A 17991-nucleotide genomic window follows, 5' to 3' on the forward strand; every position below is an offset into this window, starting at 1 on the left:
AAATCGGTAAAGATGTAAAACTGTTGGAGTCACAGCTACGTGGTACTAGTGCTCACAAGGTCCGAACGCGAATCGAAACGACGGTCTGTGTAGTAGCGGTGAGCGTGCGTTGGTATCGGCATCGGTCGTCCCTTTTATAACATTTGCCTTCTCTTTCAACTTTTGGAACTTGGAGAACAACGTTAGTCTGGAAAGAGAACCGGTTTCTATCGACTAGTGGGTCGTGACATAAACCAACGTGCGAAATCAACAGGCAGCGAATTACGAAATTGCTGGATATGAGCTCCTCAACATTTATCGGGTAAGAGTTTATACAAATCACGAATTTGTTGTAAAGCAACCGTGGGTTGCTTCAAGCATTCCTCTCACATGTCTGAACTCGCTAGAAATAGCAAAAGTGCTCACAATACAGTTTTGCAAAAAATAAATGTTATTTATTATTTGAAATTGCCGGTAGACTTGGTTTTACAGTCGAAGTACATAAAGCGTCGATTTGAATTACTCTCATTTTAATATTTTTAATATACATACATAAGATAGAATTTTTATATAAATTTTAGATAATAAATTATTTAATTATTTTAAAGTATTATGACGATAGCTACCATAACATAATTATGATTACATTATCTCTGAATTTCAAATTATTATATATTTAGTATTTTATCAAAGAGAGGGAGAATAAAAGGGAGAGGCAGAGGGAGAGACAGAGAAAGAGAGAGAACTGGTGGAAAAAAGAGAAGTAAAACTCGTTTTTCGACTATCGTGCGCTGAATCGGGTATTGCAAGGCCAAATTGGTCTTGTCGTGTTCCAGAGAGAGCTCTTGATATATATTTTATCGTCAAAGTGAGCAATGTTTGTTCGATGAACAGATTCAATTTCAAACTTCTCCTCGAGTCAGCACATTTTTGTGATGTTTAGTCAAAATAAATGCTTAGTATACAATTTAGTGTGCGCAGTCCAATAAAAAATATCTTTTAAATGGAGAAGATTAAATTGGATGGCGCTTTTTAAATATATTAGCCGTAGCATTAATTTTATTTTACTCTAGTAATAGTGTTTTAATTACAATAACCAATATTCCTAGATCTCAAATAGACTTGGAAAGCTCTTGTTATTTTTAATTTCTTTTATGGTGGAAATTATAATATGCTGTGATATAATCTAGCTATTGGTTTTTTTATTGCGCGCATTTGCCGCGCGTTCCGCAGCGTTGGAAATTCTAAAAATAAAATAATTGGAAGCATTTTATACGAAACTCTAGTGCGCAAGTCAGTCCAAGATAAAATTACTCTCGCTCGACATATCTACCTAAATACATTTCTACTTGCTGCGATTCGTTGGCTGGGTTCCGAGCGTCACAGCACAACCGATTCGATTCGTCATGAACGAGCTTCTCCAAGAAACTCGAAGTTACGCTCATGAACGAGACTTTGCATAGTCTGCGATAAGGCGACGCAGAAAAGAAAAATGAAAAATGTACTTACGTAAAGACCTTGGTGTCTTTCTGAAGATATCTTTAGCTTTTCTAATAGCGTTTTCGAGTGAACGGATTTTAATCCCGGATCAATTAATTACTATTTTATTATGAATTTAAGTCTTTTATCGGCGAAAACGATGCATTTATGTCATTAATCAATCTTGGATTGATCAAAATCCATTCACTTGAAAACGCTATTATAATTAATTTTTCAAAAAATTTTAATTTATAGCGGTAACAAAATTTTACAAATTAATTTATTATAATTAAAATAGAAAATTCGAAATAAATGTTTATATGCAACCAATTATTATTTAGCATTCCATAAGCGAGAACGAGAACGACGACACAGCGTGGGTAATGTGGTTTATTTATGCAGAAATAATATGAAAAGCTGGCAAATTTTCTTCGAGACCATTTTGTCTTTTTCAACAATGCTCATATGTATGTGAATCTATCGTGGTAGAGCTATGTGGAATAATCATTGGTTGTGCCAAGATGAAAACACCAGCGCTTCGGGATCGCGGTATTAGATTCCTCTCCAAAACTCTATTATTAACATTTCTTATTTTTTCATCTCTCTCTCCTTCTTTTTCTCCTCTCTCTTCTCGTCTGTTTCTGTTACGTTCTCATTTTTGGTTAGATTATTACATGTGATTAAAAATTAAATTACTCGTATATACGTATAAGTACCAAGTAGTTTTTAACAAGGTCGTCTTTAAAAGTTGTTTTAATGTTTCTATCTTAGCTGTGTTCCAATTAAAAAATTGATATACAAATTTACAATTTTTTAATAATTATTAATAAAATTAACACATTTTATGTTCTGTATTTTACATTTAAATTATGAATTAAGACTTTTGTGAAATTATGTATTACATTATTCATGTGTATGTTGTACATATGTGTAAAATGTAAATATAATACGTGCGCGAAGTATAAATATGAGCAAGATGACTCACTTTTAAAATATTGTAATTGCACATTCCATAGATAAGATATTTTCTGAGCATATTTTTATCAGAGCGCGCGAAATCAATGTTTATTTTATCCAAATATATTGTAAAGTAGAAAGTGGTTTTTAGAATAAACTGTACTCTCTCTAATTAAAAAAGATAAATCGTTGATGTTATTTGATATTATACTATTCGAGAAAAAAACAAACTAAAATTATTACATGTATTATCACTGTAAAATTATATTTTATTATTAGATTTAAGGATATGTATATGCATACTCACATTTATTTGTATCCCAAAATAATGCAATGTTTATTAATTATTTAGTCAAGAAACAAATAATTGCATGATGCAAAATAATAAATTGTTTAATTTCTGCTTACAGGAATCCGGACGTTATGATTGCAGGTATGCATTAAATTTTTTTCTGACGAAAAAACCCTAAATAATATTAATTCTTTGTATTAGAACTAAAAATGCGCTGTATGTAATTATCTACACAAATGATAATCATCTCTTTCAAATAAATTTAAATAAACAGAACAGTAATAAGTAACAAAATCATTAGCGCAAAACACTAGTCAAATTTCAAATTACACATCGGTTTTTCGTAATATCAATATTGTTTAAAATCTATATACATATACATACATATATTTTCAGGTCCGCCTCCACCACCGCCGCCTCCGCCTCCTGTGTCTGGTCAATTGCCAGCTATGAGAATAAATACTGTTGAGGTAAAATAAACAAAGTTATAAAAGTGTAAAGCATAGCAGTGATAAGGCATCGGTAAATTGTTCGCGACCAGGTGATGGCTTATTATCAAAATTAATATTAATTTTTGAAGTTTACTTTTATTTTTGCGAGTCAGAGTTGTATAATTAGAGACGTATGATTGACGTAATTTTGTCCAAATTATCATAATAATATAGTTTTTTTTTTTTAATTTGCGGCATGTAGAATGCAGCAGCGAAGAGATCGCAACCAATTGGTAACGATGCTTACGAGCCGCCAGCAGCTATACAGAATGCGATGCTGACGAAGGATAAGAAACCTTTTACCTATACTCCAGGTATGGGTGGCAAATTAGATCTTTCTCAAATTCGTAGTCCACGAATGGCAAGAAGAGTAGCAAAAAACGCCAACGACGAAGGCATAGAGGGATCACCGAAACTCGCTACCGAACCGAAGCCGTCGCAGCCACCTGCTGCTTCTACCGTAGCGAATTTCTTGGTGCAACCACAGGTCGCGGTACCTGTTTTTCCTACCAATGTGCCAATTCAATCTCATATTAATAAGCTGTCACAGCCGTCTCCGATTAATAAACCATCATCGAATGGTAATTACTTGTTTCTATCTTTTTTTCTAGAGTTCTGATAAAAGATTCGAATGCATGTTTGATGTTGTTTGAATAGTTCGAAATCTTATTTATTAAAATAAATAAACTTTGCTACTATTTGTCTCATAGCTACGGACAGACAAGTTGAACCATCGAAGAATATCATAAAAGTGGATACAAAAGCAGTGCCAATTACAACAACGTTGAATCAGCCAAACACTCCTGAAAGTCCGAATACCCCGACGCAAGTTACTTTAGCTAAGGCGCCTACTCCTTGGCTGCAAAATAAGAGCAAGCCTCAAGAGGAATTGCCAGAATGGGTAAAACGTTCAAGTGTTAATAAAGCGGCTAGTGGCCCATCGTCGGAAAGTGCGGCTTTTCCGACGACAGTTTACACTCAAGTTCAGCAATCGCCTTCGCAATATTCGCCGACAAAACAAAAGCAAGAGCAAGAACAATATTTGACTTCACCGCGTCCGTCTCAACAATCAAAACCACAACAATCGTCTCAACAATTGCAGCAGCAAAGGCAAAAAATTGATTCTGTAACATCCCAACAAATTAATCCAATCGCGCAGTCACATCAGCACGAACATGTCATACCCATTCGTGTAAGTTGATTGCAACGTTTACTTTCAAATAAGATACACCAGGGCTATTTTAATTATTTCAAGATTAATTTTGGATTTCAAATTTATTTATCATTTAATATTGAATATTTTAATTTCCTTTAATATTTATCCATCTAATTTAATATTTTATTTTCCTTTAGATTGAGGATAGACCATCAGTATTTGACGCAAAATGCCAATCAGGCCATCATCAATTTAAACAATCTCCAACTACGCATCATCAACAGCGATGGGGTCAGATGCCTTCGCAGCATGTATTGGAGAATCAGATGCAAAATCGTTCGCAAGATCAGGAACAGTTCCAACCTCATGTTGCAGCTTTGTCTCGGCCAGAACAACTAGCTGGAACGACTTATATTATTCCACTTGTGGTGGAAGGTAGCGACGAAAAAACGATTCCGTCTAATAGCGGAAATAATACGACTGGAAAGATTACAAGAGTGTAAGTTGAGTTAATTAATCTCTTTTTTAACTATTAGGAAATGCTTGATTGCAAAAAATAATTTTTCTAAAAAAAAAACAATTAAATTTAATCTCGTCTAATTGTGCAAATAGATAACTTGCTCCGGATGCTTTTATTTCCAAAAATGTTCCATCATTTTCGTCACACATCAACGCTACCAATTTGTGCAATATTATAGTTATTATGGATATGACAAGTAAATCTTCAACGCATAAAAATATTTGCAACGTTATTATAATTATTGGCTACAAGTAAAATTATTGCAACAGTGCGCAACAATGGAACCCCGGTGCGAATCAACAGCACGAGCCCGGTCCAATCCAATCGAAATCATTCCGTGTTCTTCAAAAAATCACGGACACGGATACACCCAACAATGTGGGTGCAGAACAAATACGTAGAATGGAGTTAAGTGAAGATGAGAGATTACTCATGAATAAATTTAAAGAGCAAGGTAAAATATAATATTTCTGTTATTCTGATTTTTGTGTGTCACCTATTAATATAAAACTTGGAAACTGATTCAATTTTTTAAATTTTAAACAGTGATCGGGAAATCTAAACTACTACAAATGTCAAATTTGTTTTTACAGTCGATCATGAGGCTTATCTGCATCAAGAGGAAGATCCAAGATATCGTGGTGCAGCAATACCCTCTCGAGCTTTCCGTTTCTTACAAAATATGACGGATTCAGGGGATACTTCACTTACTTGCGCAGGTAAAAATGCTTTACATAAAAATTATATTATTATATATTATCAATTAATATAAATTTTATCAAGTATAGAATTGTGTATTGTAATCTTTATTTTTTGTTTAAATCAATTAAATGTGCAGATTGATTGAATGCAAAAATTACATTCTTGTATTGTGTGTATGTTACAGCGCCTCGTAACGTACAAAATGCAAATAAAAAGCAAAATAGAAATTCAAAAGTATTTGGTAAGCAAATTCAGCAAGAAATTTTGATTTACTTTATTATTAAACATAAAGTTAAAATAATTAAATATCTAATCAATTTGAATCCTCGGTTCTGTGCAGAAGAAACACAGGCAAACTTACCACCTAGTGAACAACAGGTACAAGAACCGAAGAAATATATGGGTAGTGCAATTCCTTCGCGATCCTTCAGGATATTACAAGCGATGACAGCACCAGAAAGTATTAGTAAGTATACCTACTAAACCGAAACTAATTTTTGCAAAGCTATTAGATCAAACATTTTTTAAAAAGCTACGGATCTCTGGAAAGATTCTTTTCCGTTTGTATTTTTTTTATATACAAAAGATTTGAGATTTCAATTTCTTAGAAACATTTTCTATTACTTTATTTATTTTATAATCCTCTTATGTGTAATACCTCGTACGTATAAGTATTAATACTCATAATTTTCATACGACACAAACATTTTTCATTTATAAATTAATTATAAAAGCTTATTTATTTGAGTATATTAATACTTTGTAATAAGCGCTTTATATTCGAATAGATATTTTATTGAAGTAATATATGTGGTATCGCTCGCGAACATTCCCGGATCCTGTGTTCACAGGAATAATAACATTTTTGTCGCTGCTACTTTATTTAGATTAGATTTTTAAATACAAAATATATACTTATGCATCCATATTCGAAAATAAAAATACTGCAGTATAAAAGTTTGCGACAAATTAATCATAAGTAATGATTAAGCCAGCTATTTTTTCCAAGCAATAATTTTTTAAATATAAAAGTGTAAAGTTTGATTAGTTATGAATTTCAGCTAAAAAGTTATTTGTTTGACTCAACTGTATTTATAAATAAAACAAGTACATATAAATAGACTAAGCACATTATAGTTGCCAAAAAAATCATACGCACGATTCACAAACAAATGACTAATCAAAGTTCATCATTGACTAAAATTTAAACTGTTTTTAAAAAACTGTTGAGTGAAATAAAAAGCACTATTGTTATTTAGTTTTTGTATGCTGCAATATTTTTATTTTTGAGAATTTGGAAACATTTCGCGTACATATGCGTATACATATACATATGCTAATGTGTATGTATGTTAACATTTAGTGTATATAAATTTAACGTTTAGTATGTAGTATAGATATAAAAATATATGAACAAAAGTGAAGTTTTATACAATATTAATTATTTATTGAACATTTTTCTATTGGTATTTTCTACTATCAAAAAGAGAAAGAGAGAGAAAGAAAGAAAAAGCAGGAGAAGAAAAGGCCACAAGAAAAAGTTAAAAGGAGAATATATAAAAAGCAAATTCAATGGGTTTATCTTATATTTTTCTTTTTTTATTGTATTTTTAATTATTATATTTTTTTACATTAATAATATATAGAACTCTAACATATATATACATAGCTAATTTATACAATGCAAGTGATTTACAGAAATTAACGAGAATGTTGCATGTTACATATTAATGATTTCGTGTTTATTACCGCCAGCATTCACAATAATGCAAAGTGGTTATTTGCATGTACTTAGTTATAATTATTTTATTTCTAATTAAAAACAATGTCAAAACAAATAATATTTACATTAAAAAGTATTTCTTTTTACATCCATTATCACATATTTTTCACCGAAATAAATTTGTATATTTTATACATATATTTACATCTTTTTAATGTTTCTAAGCAATTTTATTCATTGTTATTCTTTGCTCTATATTCTTTTCTCTACATTTATAATTTATTTGTTTCTTTAAAATATATATACATATATATCAGTATTTAGGGAATGGAACAAACTGCGGCATAACACATAAAGCTTCAAAACGCCATTAATTGCGATAATTAGCAAATAGCTTATATAAAAAATTAAGAAAAATTAATCTCATTATTTTTCAGACACACTGTGTGTACACACATTTTAAGCATTATTATATATACATATGTTTAAGTACAATTAAGATATACAGATATCATCAAAAATGTTCGTCATCAAATTTGATCGGTTCGCCAAAATTTTTAATGTTTTCCTTTGAACACAGGATAAATTTTTTTTTCTCATACCCTTAGCTGATCGATAATTTCGCTTACAGATGTATATTTCGTGCCATTATGTTCACTCTATCGACAAAATCGGCTAAGTATCCGTAATAGAATAAGGGGAAAAAGAGAGAAAAGTAAAATCAATTCCAGTCTCGTCGACATACTTTCAATATGAACAATTTTCCGCTTACAAAGTCGCTTCGCGAATAATGTACAAAACGTACGAGATATGCGAGATTAAGGGCAGAAAATCTCAGTCTGAAAGATAAAAATAACGCGCACGGCTGTCTTGATGCACGATACGATGTGCGTGAGGGATTTAACTTTCTCTGAATGCATTGTGCTGTTTGTTGTAGCCACGCAAGAAAATCATCAAGCAGATTACACCTGCCAAACAGAGAATTACTTGCCGGGCAATCAGCAAGGTATATTCATCCTTTCTCGACCAGTTTCCTTCTGGTATCCCGAGGGTTGGTCGGGCTGTTATCCTATACATTACAATATTCCACCCAATGAACTCGAGACTAAAATGAACAAACATTCTTTTCCTTTTTATTTACAACCGAACGGAAGTGCGCACAATGAATATGCATCTTTTTATCCAGTCTATGATAACAACTTTGCGGAAAATGCACAGATAAAAGTTATGCCTCTGGAAAACTTTACAAGCCAGTGCGGTTACGCAGCGATGGTTTATCCTCAAACTAATTACAATGGTGTCGAACAATCACACGTTGATGCAAACAGTTGTAATTATGTTGGTTGTCGTTTCACCACCACTGATTCATCTCTTGCTCCAAACGATAAAAATCTTGTAGAAAACGATTCGGATAATGAGACAAGAAATACCGTCTTGCCCGATGAAATTAATCATTTGGATGCACAATTGAATGAGACATACAATCTCAGGAATGCCGATAAAAATTGCAACAACAACAAAAATTGTATTATTACGGCGATGAATATAGTTGATAAAAAAAATGGCACATTGGATAGTTCGGACAACACCACAATCTCGAATAATATCAAAATGCCGGAAAAAACATTCGGTCTACGTATCAACATACCTAATTACACGTATATAGATACTAGTGATTCAAGTACTTGTAGCAATTCGAACGATTCCAGTGACTTTAGCGATTCTACTTCCGATAATGAAGATCTCTCAGATTCTTGTCAGAAAAAAAAATGTAACCGTAATAACGGTACTATCTCCAATAATACGTCATCCGATAGCGATTCGGACTCGTACGTAGCTTACTCCACAAATCTAAATCCTTACGAAAAGTTAAAGAGAGAACTGCCGCGCATTGCATCAACCGACAAGAGTTCTTCCAACGCTACTACTTTGGAATGTTCGACCTATAATAGTGAACATTTGCGAAATGTTTCCGAAAGTAGTGTCCAAAGTGAAAAAGTGTATTCTAAAGAAAATTATTTTCATTATTCAGACAATCGAAATCCATGCCTGACATTTGAGCAGGATATCACAGGTGTCGCGACGAAGAGATATAGTGACGACGAGGATCGTACTGATGACCAAAGTGATTTCAATTCTTGTCCCAATGAAAACCAAGATACTGCCAATTCCAATTGTGAATTAAATATCAAGTATCGCGATCAAGAGTGCCCGGTAATTGACGATACCGTTTCTTATCAGTTGGGAATTATTCATAACGATACGGAGCGACCAGATTCCGAGAGTATTTCTTGTGAAAATAAAAGGAATATCGACGAACGAAATGAAACTTTTTCCAAAGCATCCGATGATTCTTCCGACGACGCTGAGACCACGATGGTCAGCGTGAGTTTGCCTCTGAAATTCAAGTTTTTCGTCTCCGAGGACAATGAGGATATTACAACTGTGATAATCGGTAATAGCAAAATAAATGCAGAAAAATCCTGCAGTGCTAAAGACTCAGTGAAAGACAACAAGGCGGAGAATGTTTCCGTCAATTTTCACATCGGCAATGACACCAGCGTCGATTTCACGATGAAAAGAGACATTTCAGATGCGACGTGCGCGACGACAAGCACAAATGAGAAAGCAGTAAATATCGAGTCCGTAATACCGCAAGTAGATTTCACTTTAAAGAAGGATCGAATGAGAATTAGCGAAACTAGTTGCGAAAAACAAAACTCGATGGAATTGACAGTTACAAAAACAGAACACGACGAGATCAATTGTACAGAACCAGCGTCGAGAGATGTTGATCATACCGCTTCTCAATCTGTGACGGTAACGCAAGATGTTTTACTAAATAGTGAAATTCGCGACAATGTTCAAGCAGAATTTATTTGTAATAATTTTGAAAACATTTATTCCGATAAAACAATCGCTGACAATGAGCCAAAAGTTGCCACTTTCGAATACTGTGAGACGCAAAACGATTTCATCTCGGAACCTCAAGTTCAAATTCAGCTTGTAGATACAGATAAAATGGAGCAAGAAAACTATACAATCGTCAATAACAATGACGATACGGAACTGTGTTGCCAAGCGAAGCTCAGTGTCCAAGACTCTCGCGAAAACACCGATGACGAGGATAGTGGAGTCACTTCCGATATAAGTCGCATAATATCTGAAGTAGACACAGACTCGGAGTGTACTTCTTCGAAACATTTGAAAAAGTATCAACGAACACAGACACACTCGCGACTCTTTCGGCTTCTGAATGATGATTCTGTTCCATCTAAGACAGATTCCTCTTTCAGAAAGAAGTATCTCAGCTTACCGCTTAACACGGACGCTTTTAACTGCGATGATAGCTGTTGCTCCAACCATTCCAGTGGCTTAACTTCTCCCGAATATTCGCCCATTCACGAGCAATCTTTGGGAAAATTTTACAGTACAATAAATGGAAATATCATCGGTTTATCGAACATTAAAATGGACCCCTCGGCAAATCAGTCGGAACAGATCCCTTCGAAAGAAGATCCATATTTCCGATTTTGGAAGAACCCAAACTTGCCTGATGCGCATAAGCATGATGTCGTGCCTTCTTTAGCTTTCAAGATTCTTGACAGCAAGATGCCTTCTTGGGCTTACAAAGCGAATGTACTGTGTCCGAGAATTAAGAGTACGAAGAATGTGCCACAAACTTTGTCTACGATACGAAAAATGAACAAGATTAAAAATCCGTCGCCGTCGCCGCCGGCGAATCTTCCTATCCCAACATCCTATGCGAACTCTTATTGAAAAACCAACTATTGCTGATGGCCCAGGGCAGAATGAGGCCGTGTGTTTGCCGCCGCGAGCTACCACTCCACTATCCATGGACATAATTTTCTCTCGATTCTCTTCGCAAGACAGGGCTGAAGTATGCCCGAAGTGTTCTACGAGCTACATGATTTTTTTTTCTATCGGTACATATCGTTTCCATATATTCGTGTATCATTTTTTTTTTATTTCTTCTTTACGTTTCCCTCTTTCTTTTCTTCCGTTTTTGTCATCTATTAGATCTCTATTTTTTTTCCTTTTTGTTTCTTTTGTATCACTAACTCGATTATATTGCATATAACATTGCCCTGCATGAATCTGTGTTTAGTTTAGGAAAGAAAAAAAGAGTAATTTTCCGCAGGTTTTTGTGTGTTAAATCGAAATTCAGCGTTAAAAGATGAATATTATCCTAGAATTTTTAGAAAAAAAAGTTTTTTAAAATTGGATTTAGATTCAGCACACTAAATATTACGGAAAACTATATTTTGCAGGCCAGTATAGTCTTCTTCTTCTTCTTCTATCTTTTCTCCTTCTTTCAATTTTCTTTTTTTTTCCTCTTCTTTTTTGTATTTTGCTAAAAATCTGATTATTCAATAGAGATCGATGCTTGATTGCTTTGTGCATATTGACTAATACTGATTAAGAAATACAAATGGATTTATTAATAATTCCAAACTATATAAAGGATAAACGAATAATAAGAGAAATTATTTGACGCTTTTGTGTAATAAAACTTAGATAAAATATATAATAATATATTATAGTTGATTAATATTAAATGAATGAATATACGCGCGTATATGTGGATTATATAAAAAGTTCTCGAAATGCAGTATTTATTGCATCAATATAGATTATCGAGGAATTATCGATTAAAAGTTTTTTAATTTATTAAGATTTGTAATAATTTCAGATAAAACGTGCATTTCATATCTTAATCTTTTTGTTGGAGATGAGTGCCGCATTCGCTAACAAGACAATGTGCGTCCCCTTCCAACAATAAGATCATTTTTCAAGTAATATTTATTTATATTAGATTTCAATTAATTCAACTTAATAATAAATGTTACATAAAAATACGTTATAAAAAATTTAAAATACATATCTCTTTAACTATTTCTTTTGTAAATACCTTACAGTAATACTTTCATATGCAGAATACTATGAGAAGAATCGATTAGAAAAATATATAGGTCTATTTGAAAAAGACCAAACTGTTTTCGATATTTTTGAAACGCCTCCGTCCTTAGAACAATCGCATTCAGTGATGTCCCTTTAGAAACAATTTAATTCCTATATGTACTATATTTACTTTCAGAGATAAATCCATGACAGAATGGGTTACTCTGTATATATAAAAATAAGAAAACAAAGTTTGATAAATATTGATGTCATACATAATTCATTTAGATTAAAAACATTTTTTTAAATAAATATATTCTGTAGATATATAATTTTTTTTAAATTTTGTTTTTACACGTTTATTATATAGAATTTAAAAAAATTTAATTTCTCATTTTTCAGATCCAGATGCAACTGATTACTGAGAAAGGACGGAGTGGAATTCTCTTTAGGCAAAATCGAATTAGTGTGCTTTTTTTATTTTATTTATACAATATCCATAGCGCTTATCTATGTTTAGCTTAACAATCATCCAGTGAAAAAAAATTAACCAAAGACTCTTTTCAAAGAGAAGACTGTAAATTGTAAGGGAAATATTCGGATATTTTGTTAAAAATTTTAAACACATGTTTGAATTTTTAGTTTCAGTGTCTTAAATGATATTATCTCTTGTAGATATCTCGATTGAATGAACAAGTTGGTAATTTCATTTTTAATCGTTGTTTAATGATTGTAGAAACACTGTACATTTATGTGTGATAACGTGTAAGCTTTTCATATAATTAATTTAAACGTGCTTTTAAAACTTTATTTATCTGTAAATGAGCAATAACTTTTCCTGACTCTTTAACCAATTTCTTAAGAACGTATTTGAGGATTAAATAGCTTTTTATTACAACGCTGGTCGTCTCATCGACATGTCACAATTACACATATTATATTTTGTACTTTGTGTTATATTGTACAACGCTACTCCACAAAAAATAAAGAACACAGACGCTCAAAATCGAGCAATTTTTAAATCACTGAAACTTTGTGAAAAATCCTTTCTGACAAAAAATTAAAAAAAGCATTTTAAAACTTGAAGTTTTTACTTTCACATGCTTTTAATCGGTTTAAAAAAATTTTTATTTTTACGGTTCTTGAAATGTGTATTAATGGCGCGTACGCCGCACACTCACAGTCAGTCGGTCACATTGTGTCGAGATGTTCAGACATGCGTCTGAAAGGTGTTCTCTATTTTTTGTGGAGTAGTATACTTTGAGCAGAGATGTGGTTTGTTTATTAAGTTAAATAATTTGTTATAAAAGATGTAATCTAATAACACTCTTGTCAAAAATATTAATCATTATCCGAGAATATATGTGTATGCATACATTATCTGTTAATTCTGTTACCTGCATTTGTTATTGTGCTACATCTAGTTGTAAAATAAAATCTTTATAAAGTTGAAATTGATTTATTCTAAAATTATAATTATAGAGATATTTTGCTATCTGAAAAGCTATAAATAGATGTAATTCAAAGTGTGATGTATATTCGTTTATGATGCATAATGTATGCTATAATTGCCCAAAGAATTACAACCCAGATCGATTCAATTAAGCACAAAGCACGAATATCCATCGCGCCGATCCTCCAATGGAATGGAAAGATTTGACATATGCTGTGACCCACGTATAATACCAGCGCATTCATTCCTAAATTCATATTTGCACAATATTAAAACAAATTTATGCATTGCAGATATTAAAATAGTAGCGGCATGGCTTGCGATTAAAAATATCTGTATGTAGAAAGAAACAAAGTATGCAAAATACTAAAAATTTAAACACATTTGCATCTGTCCCGTTAATTGTACATGAATCTTACTATGCTAGACTTGCTGCTGATATAAAGCTTAATTTTATAATGTTATATCTAAATAGAATTAAATATGATATTGATTTTAATTACTTTCTATGCTTACCGGGTATTCTGAAGGGGCCACCCTGCCAAACTTTAGTAACATCAATTAACAAGTAAAATCCAGAAAGAAAAGCTAGAGCATACGCGGTGGAAACGAGCACAAATGACAAAGACCTGCGTAATTACACATATATGTACATATACCGATTTATATTTTTTAAAAATTTTATTTATATTTGTCAATTTAAAATATATTTAAGAAAAAGTAGATATATAAAATATTAAATAATAATTAATAATAATAATTCTGTGTTAAAATATCTGCGTAAATTAATATCTGGACGAGTAATGAAAACAGATTTTATTAATACTTTACCACAAGTTTTTATTGACTGGTATAACGTTGGTAAAATGAAAAGCGCATCCCAAACAACCATACAATGCTGCCCATAAAAGCCATCGGGTGACACGTTCTTTCCAATCTTTATATATCATCAGAATTACACCAGTATGTACACCTAAAAATACTTGAAATATCGCCATAAAACATCCTGGAAAAACATACAATGTCTAGTAAATGCAATTTTAAAAATACTTACAATTAGTATGAATTCAAATTTAGGGATTCAGCTATTACTTGTTTACTACACATAAAAAAATTGAATATCTTTATAATAACATGTAACTATAACGATATATGTAATCAAAGTTACCCAAAATGCCTTCGGGATCAAAAGGCCCAGAACCATAAACGAGATCAATGGTTGGTCTTTGATAAATATGATTCAAAGTCAATATACTTTTATCGATGTATCCAGCCGCACCCCCGGCACAGTTAAAATATTTACTGTCTTCGTGTCTTCCGCCTGGCCCAAGATACCCACTGTAAAGATAAATTTATAATTTATTAACAATAATAGACAAAATGTTCTTAAATATTTTAAATTCAAAATCAAAGTCAATTTACGTACGTGGGGCATCCGGGAATCGGAAGACCAAATGTTAAAGCGCAATGTATGATTATTAGAATTAGCATTGCGCACCAACATGGCAAAATGCTTAATATATCCTGCGTTTCACGCACTATCCAATTTCGTGATAAATTCTACAAGTCACACCTTTGCATTTATTATAAGGCCTAAAAAACAAGTTGTATTCTTCATACCTGAACAGCTTTTGGCTGTTGGCGTATAAAACAAAGATATATTAATCCAACAACTAAATAAGTAATCCCGAATCGTTGAAGAACTCCAAATATGCGTATATTTTCCAGTTGCACGTTTGTTCCTATCGTGTTTAATGCAACGCCTATGAAAAATAGAAGAAAGCTTCTCTGCAAAAATATATTATAATGTATCAATATAAGTATGTCATATATGAAATTTATATTGATGATTTGTTAATTGTTGTCTTGTTATTTTTACGACGCACACCTTCAAGATAGAACAGCTGATTTGAAATTTTGAAAGCCCACGCTTATACTGCGCCGATAAGGCTATAGGAATGCAAACTCCCATAATCCACATAAAACAAGGAAATACTAAATCTCCCGGCAACATTCCATTCCAAGTTGTATGTTCTAATACAGTGTAACTACCGGAGCCACCGTTAACAAAAATCATGAAAAGAGTACTGGCCCTGTGTCAACGATTGTTTTCTTGTATTCCTAATATTAAATTTTAAATTCAAATTTTATATGTTTTATATAATTTTTAATAGCATATACCCCCTGAATGTATCGATAGCTTGTATGCGACGTTTTTTTAGTCCTTTATTTAATTCTTCCGCTGAAATTCCAGCGCTTTTCACGCATCTTTTTTTAAATATGTACCATAAAGATCTTCCAGTAGATATGCCAAATAAGATAAGTACAATTATTCCCAAAACAATAAAAAGTTCTGTAAAGAATGCATTTTGATATTTTTTACAAATAATTTATAAGATTACATAAATTTTCTGCTTATTATACAGAGTGTTTCATAATGTTAAGGCCAACGCTTGTGTACGGGTAGAGCGCGGTAAACTGAACAGAAAAGAGTTTAACAACAAGATTTAAGCACTCAGCGGTGGGTTATTATAGTCACTTTTAATACCGAAAGGGTTGATTAATATTTCAATTATTATTGCAAAATTGCAAAAACGATAAAGGATCTACAGTAATTCTCTGGCGAATATTATTGATATCTTGTTTTTCTTTTATCGCCACTATATCAAACTCAGTAAATGAGTGAAACGGTGAAACCGCTGGCGTAAGATATGTGTTTATCTCAAGAAATATTTACAAAACCTTCGAGAATATTGAAACATATACCTGAATATGGATACGTTGGATTTTTCAAAGTTCTAAAACTACAAGTTTTATTTTGTATTGCCAGTTCGTATAAACCGTATTGTCCTAGATTCGGCAACAGTTCGCACACAATACCGCTATAAAATAAAATTCTAAATAGATTCAAACAAAACATTTCACTAATAAATAATGTAGATACTATCGTTTTGAATATTCATGCTCGCGCACGTGTGAGTGAGGAAGGTGTTGAACAGTAATATTATATAATAAATTTACCTTGTATTTTTGGCAGAAATATATTCATCATTGCCATTATTGTTTAATATTCTCCATTTTAATGTTTTAATCGTATTAAATTTTAAACTAAAATTGACATTTGTTGAAATTGGTGCTATTCGTTTATAGGGACACTAAGAAAATGTAACAGAAATATACTGATCATAATATATAAAGAAATTATATCTTAAACTGCCTAAAAATTTTATTTAAAATATGTAACAATTCGTTCATAAGTGCTGCTTACTTTCTTTTTTTCTTTATATTACAGTTTTTTTTAAAATCTGATAATTAAAGATTATACAAAATAATACAAAGCGTCACGATTGTACAGAGATAATACAAAGTATTATGATTGTGCTTACCGATAAGCAATCTGTAGAGAGCGAATAAAGCCAAGCATTAAAAATGCTATCATCGGATATTACATTTGTACAAGCTTCGTCAAACTTTAACTTATCGTAAAAACAATTAAATTCGTCCATTTCTATAAAAGAAGTATATGCTATTTAATAAAATGTTAAAATGTTTTTTAATAAAATATATTTAATTATATAAATATGGAATACATTTTCATATATCTTTTCTTTTTTTTTAGATGTCTATTATTTATATGTCTATAAAATTTCCATAATATATGTATTTACCTTCTTTTCTTCGATAAAGTGAGACAAATATTGTTGTTACAAAAAATCTCTCGAGATCATGAATGACTCGGACTTGCGTGATGATAGCAGTGGCACTGAACTGAAATGGCAATACAACCTGTCTTATTTTAGTATTGGCACGTATGATTACATCACGAACATATATATATAGCCAAGAAGTGAAAGTAAAAACTTGTATCAATTAAACTGCAATATTTGAGTACATTTTTTAGCAAGCAAAATATTAGGATAAATCGTTTAAAAAATACGCTTCTTTAATTTGTCTATTTTTTATTTCAGGGACAGCTTGTACAATGTTGCGTTTTTATCAACATTATATCCTAATATTTTAATATTAAGAATTAAAATTCCTTAGAATTGTTAATTCGAGCATGACTAATGCAAAAAGTCATACAGGAATATGTCTTATTCAAGCATGTGTATATTGTGCGAGTGTGTTTTTGTAAAATTTGATTTTCAAGATTACCGATCACTTTATATACAAAATTTTGCATATTAATGGTTCATTGTGCTATCAAACGTATAATTCGTTGTTTTTTATGATGAAACATAAACAAAATCGTTAGGATAGATTTATAAACATGACATAACTATTTCATTTTATAAATTAAAATTTTAAATTTTTTC

The 17991-nt window shown here is 31.8% G+C and overlaps 3 protein-coding genes across 4 annotated transcripts; 2 read left to right on the forward strand and 1 right to left on the reverse strand.

The window, feature by feature from the left end:
- Positions 1 to 50: 50 nt before the first annotated feature.
- LOC105669210 (TOX high mobility group box family member 3) lies at positions 51 to 15533 on the forward strand. Of its 2 annotated transcripts, XM_067352991.1 has the most exons (12): positions 51 to 301; positions 2826 to 2848; positions 3104 to 3177; positions 3401 to 3779; positions 3909 to 4390; positions 4552 to 4853; positions 5144 to 5328; positions 5468 to 5593; positions 5761 to 5817; positions 5917 to 6042; positions 8237 to 8305; positions 12625 to 15533. In XM_067352991.1, the coding sequence occupies exons 1-12, from the start codon at positions 279 to 281 to the stop codon at positions 12645 to 12647; spliced, it is 1869 nt and encodes a 622-aa protein (XP_067209092.1). In that variant the 5' UTR covers positions 51 to 278; the 3' UTR covers positions 12648 to 15533. The 2 variants fall into 2 exon arrangements, with proteins under 2 accessions (XP_067209092.1, XP_067209093.1); XM_067352992.1 differs by lacking the exon at positions 8237 to 8305 and having other exon boundaries at positions 55 to 301.
- Positions 8312 to 11375, forward strand: LOC136999306 (dentin sialophosphoprotein-like). Its single transcript, XM_067352986.1, has one exon. The coding sequence runs from the start codon at positions 8410 to 8412 to the stop codon at positions 11077 to 11079; it is 2670 nt and encodes an 889-aa protein (XP_067209087.1). The 5' UTR covers positions 8312 to 8409; the 3' UTR covers positions 11080 to 11375.
- LOC105669209 (heparan-alpha-glucosaminide N-acetyltransferase-like) lies at positions 13261 to 17942 on the reverse strand. Its single transcript, XM_067353006.1, has 11 exons — positions 17062 to 17942; positions 16697 to 16830; positions 16442 to 16557; positions 15857 to 16028; positions 15564 to 15768; positions 15296 to 15463; positions 15102 to 15235; positions 14844 to 15013; positions 14507 to 14681; positions 14192 to 14304; positions 13261 to 13922 (listed from the first exon to the last, which is right to left on the reverse strand). The coding sequence occupies exons 1-11, from the start codon at positions 17179 to 17181 to the stop codon at positions 13744 to 13746; spliced, it is 1686 nt and encodes a 561-aa protein (XP_067209107.1). The 5' UTR covers positions 17182 to 17942; the 3' UTR covers positions 13261 to 13743.
- Positions 17943 to 17991: the final 49 nt, after the last annotated feature.

The sequence above is a fragment of the Linepithema humile genome, chromosome 4 (genome assembly GCF_040581485.1).
Source record: "Linepithema humile isolate Giens D197 chromosome 4, Lhum_UNIL_v1.0, whole genome shotgun sequence".
In the NCBI taxonomy this organism is placed as follows: domain Eukaryota; kingdom Metazoa; phylum Arthropoda; class Insecta; order Hymenoptera; family Formicidae; genus Linepithema; species Linepithema humile.

What these genes read in the sequence shown, in the direction of transcription:
- LOC105669210 (XM_067352991.1), top strand. Translation starts at nt 279, where the DNA reads ATGAGCTCCTCAACATTTATCGG. An exon ending in AGCTCCTCAACATTTATCGG is followed by an intron (nt 302 to 2,825) that starts GTAAGAGTTTAT and finishes TTCTGCTTACAG; the next exon opens with GAATCCGGACGTTATGATTG. An exon ending in TACTTCACTTACTTGCGCAG is followed by an intron (nt 5,594 to 5,760) that starts GTAAAAATGCTT and finishes TGTATGTTACAG; the next exon opens with CGCCTCGTAACGTACAAAAT.
- LOC136999306 (XM_067352986.1), top strand. Translation starts at nt 8,410, where the DNA reads ATGAACAAACATTCTTTTCCTTTTTATTTACAACCGAACGGAAGTGCG.
- LOC105669209 (XM_067353006.1), bottom strand. Translation starts at nt 17,181, where the DNA reads ATGGACGAATTTAATTGTTTTTACGATAAGTTAAAGTTTGACGAAGCT. An exon ending in TCCAACGTATCCATATTCAG is followed by an intron (nt 16,029 to 16,441) that starts GTATATGTTTCA and finishes CATTCTTTACAG; the next exon opens with AACTTTTTATTGTTTTGGGA. An exon ending in GCTATCGATACATTCAGGGG is followed by an intron (nt 15,769 to 15,856) that starts GTATATGCTATT and finishes TCGTTGACACAG; the next exon opens with GGCCAGTACTCTTTTCATGA.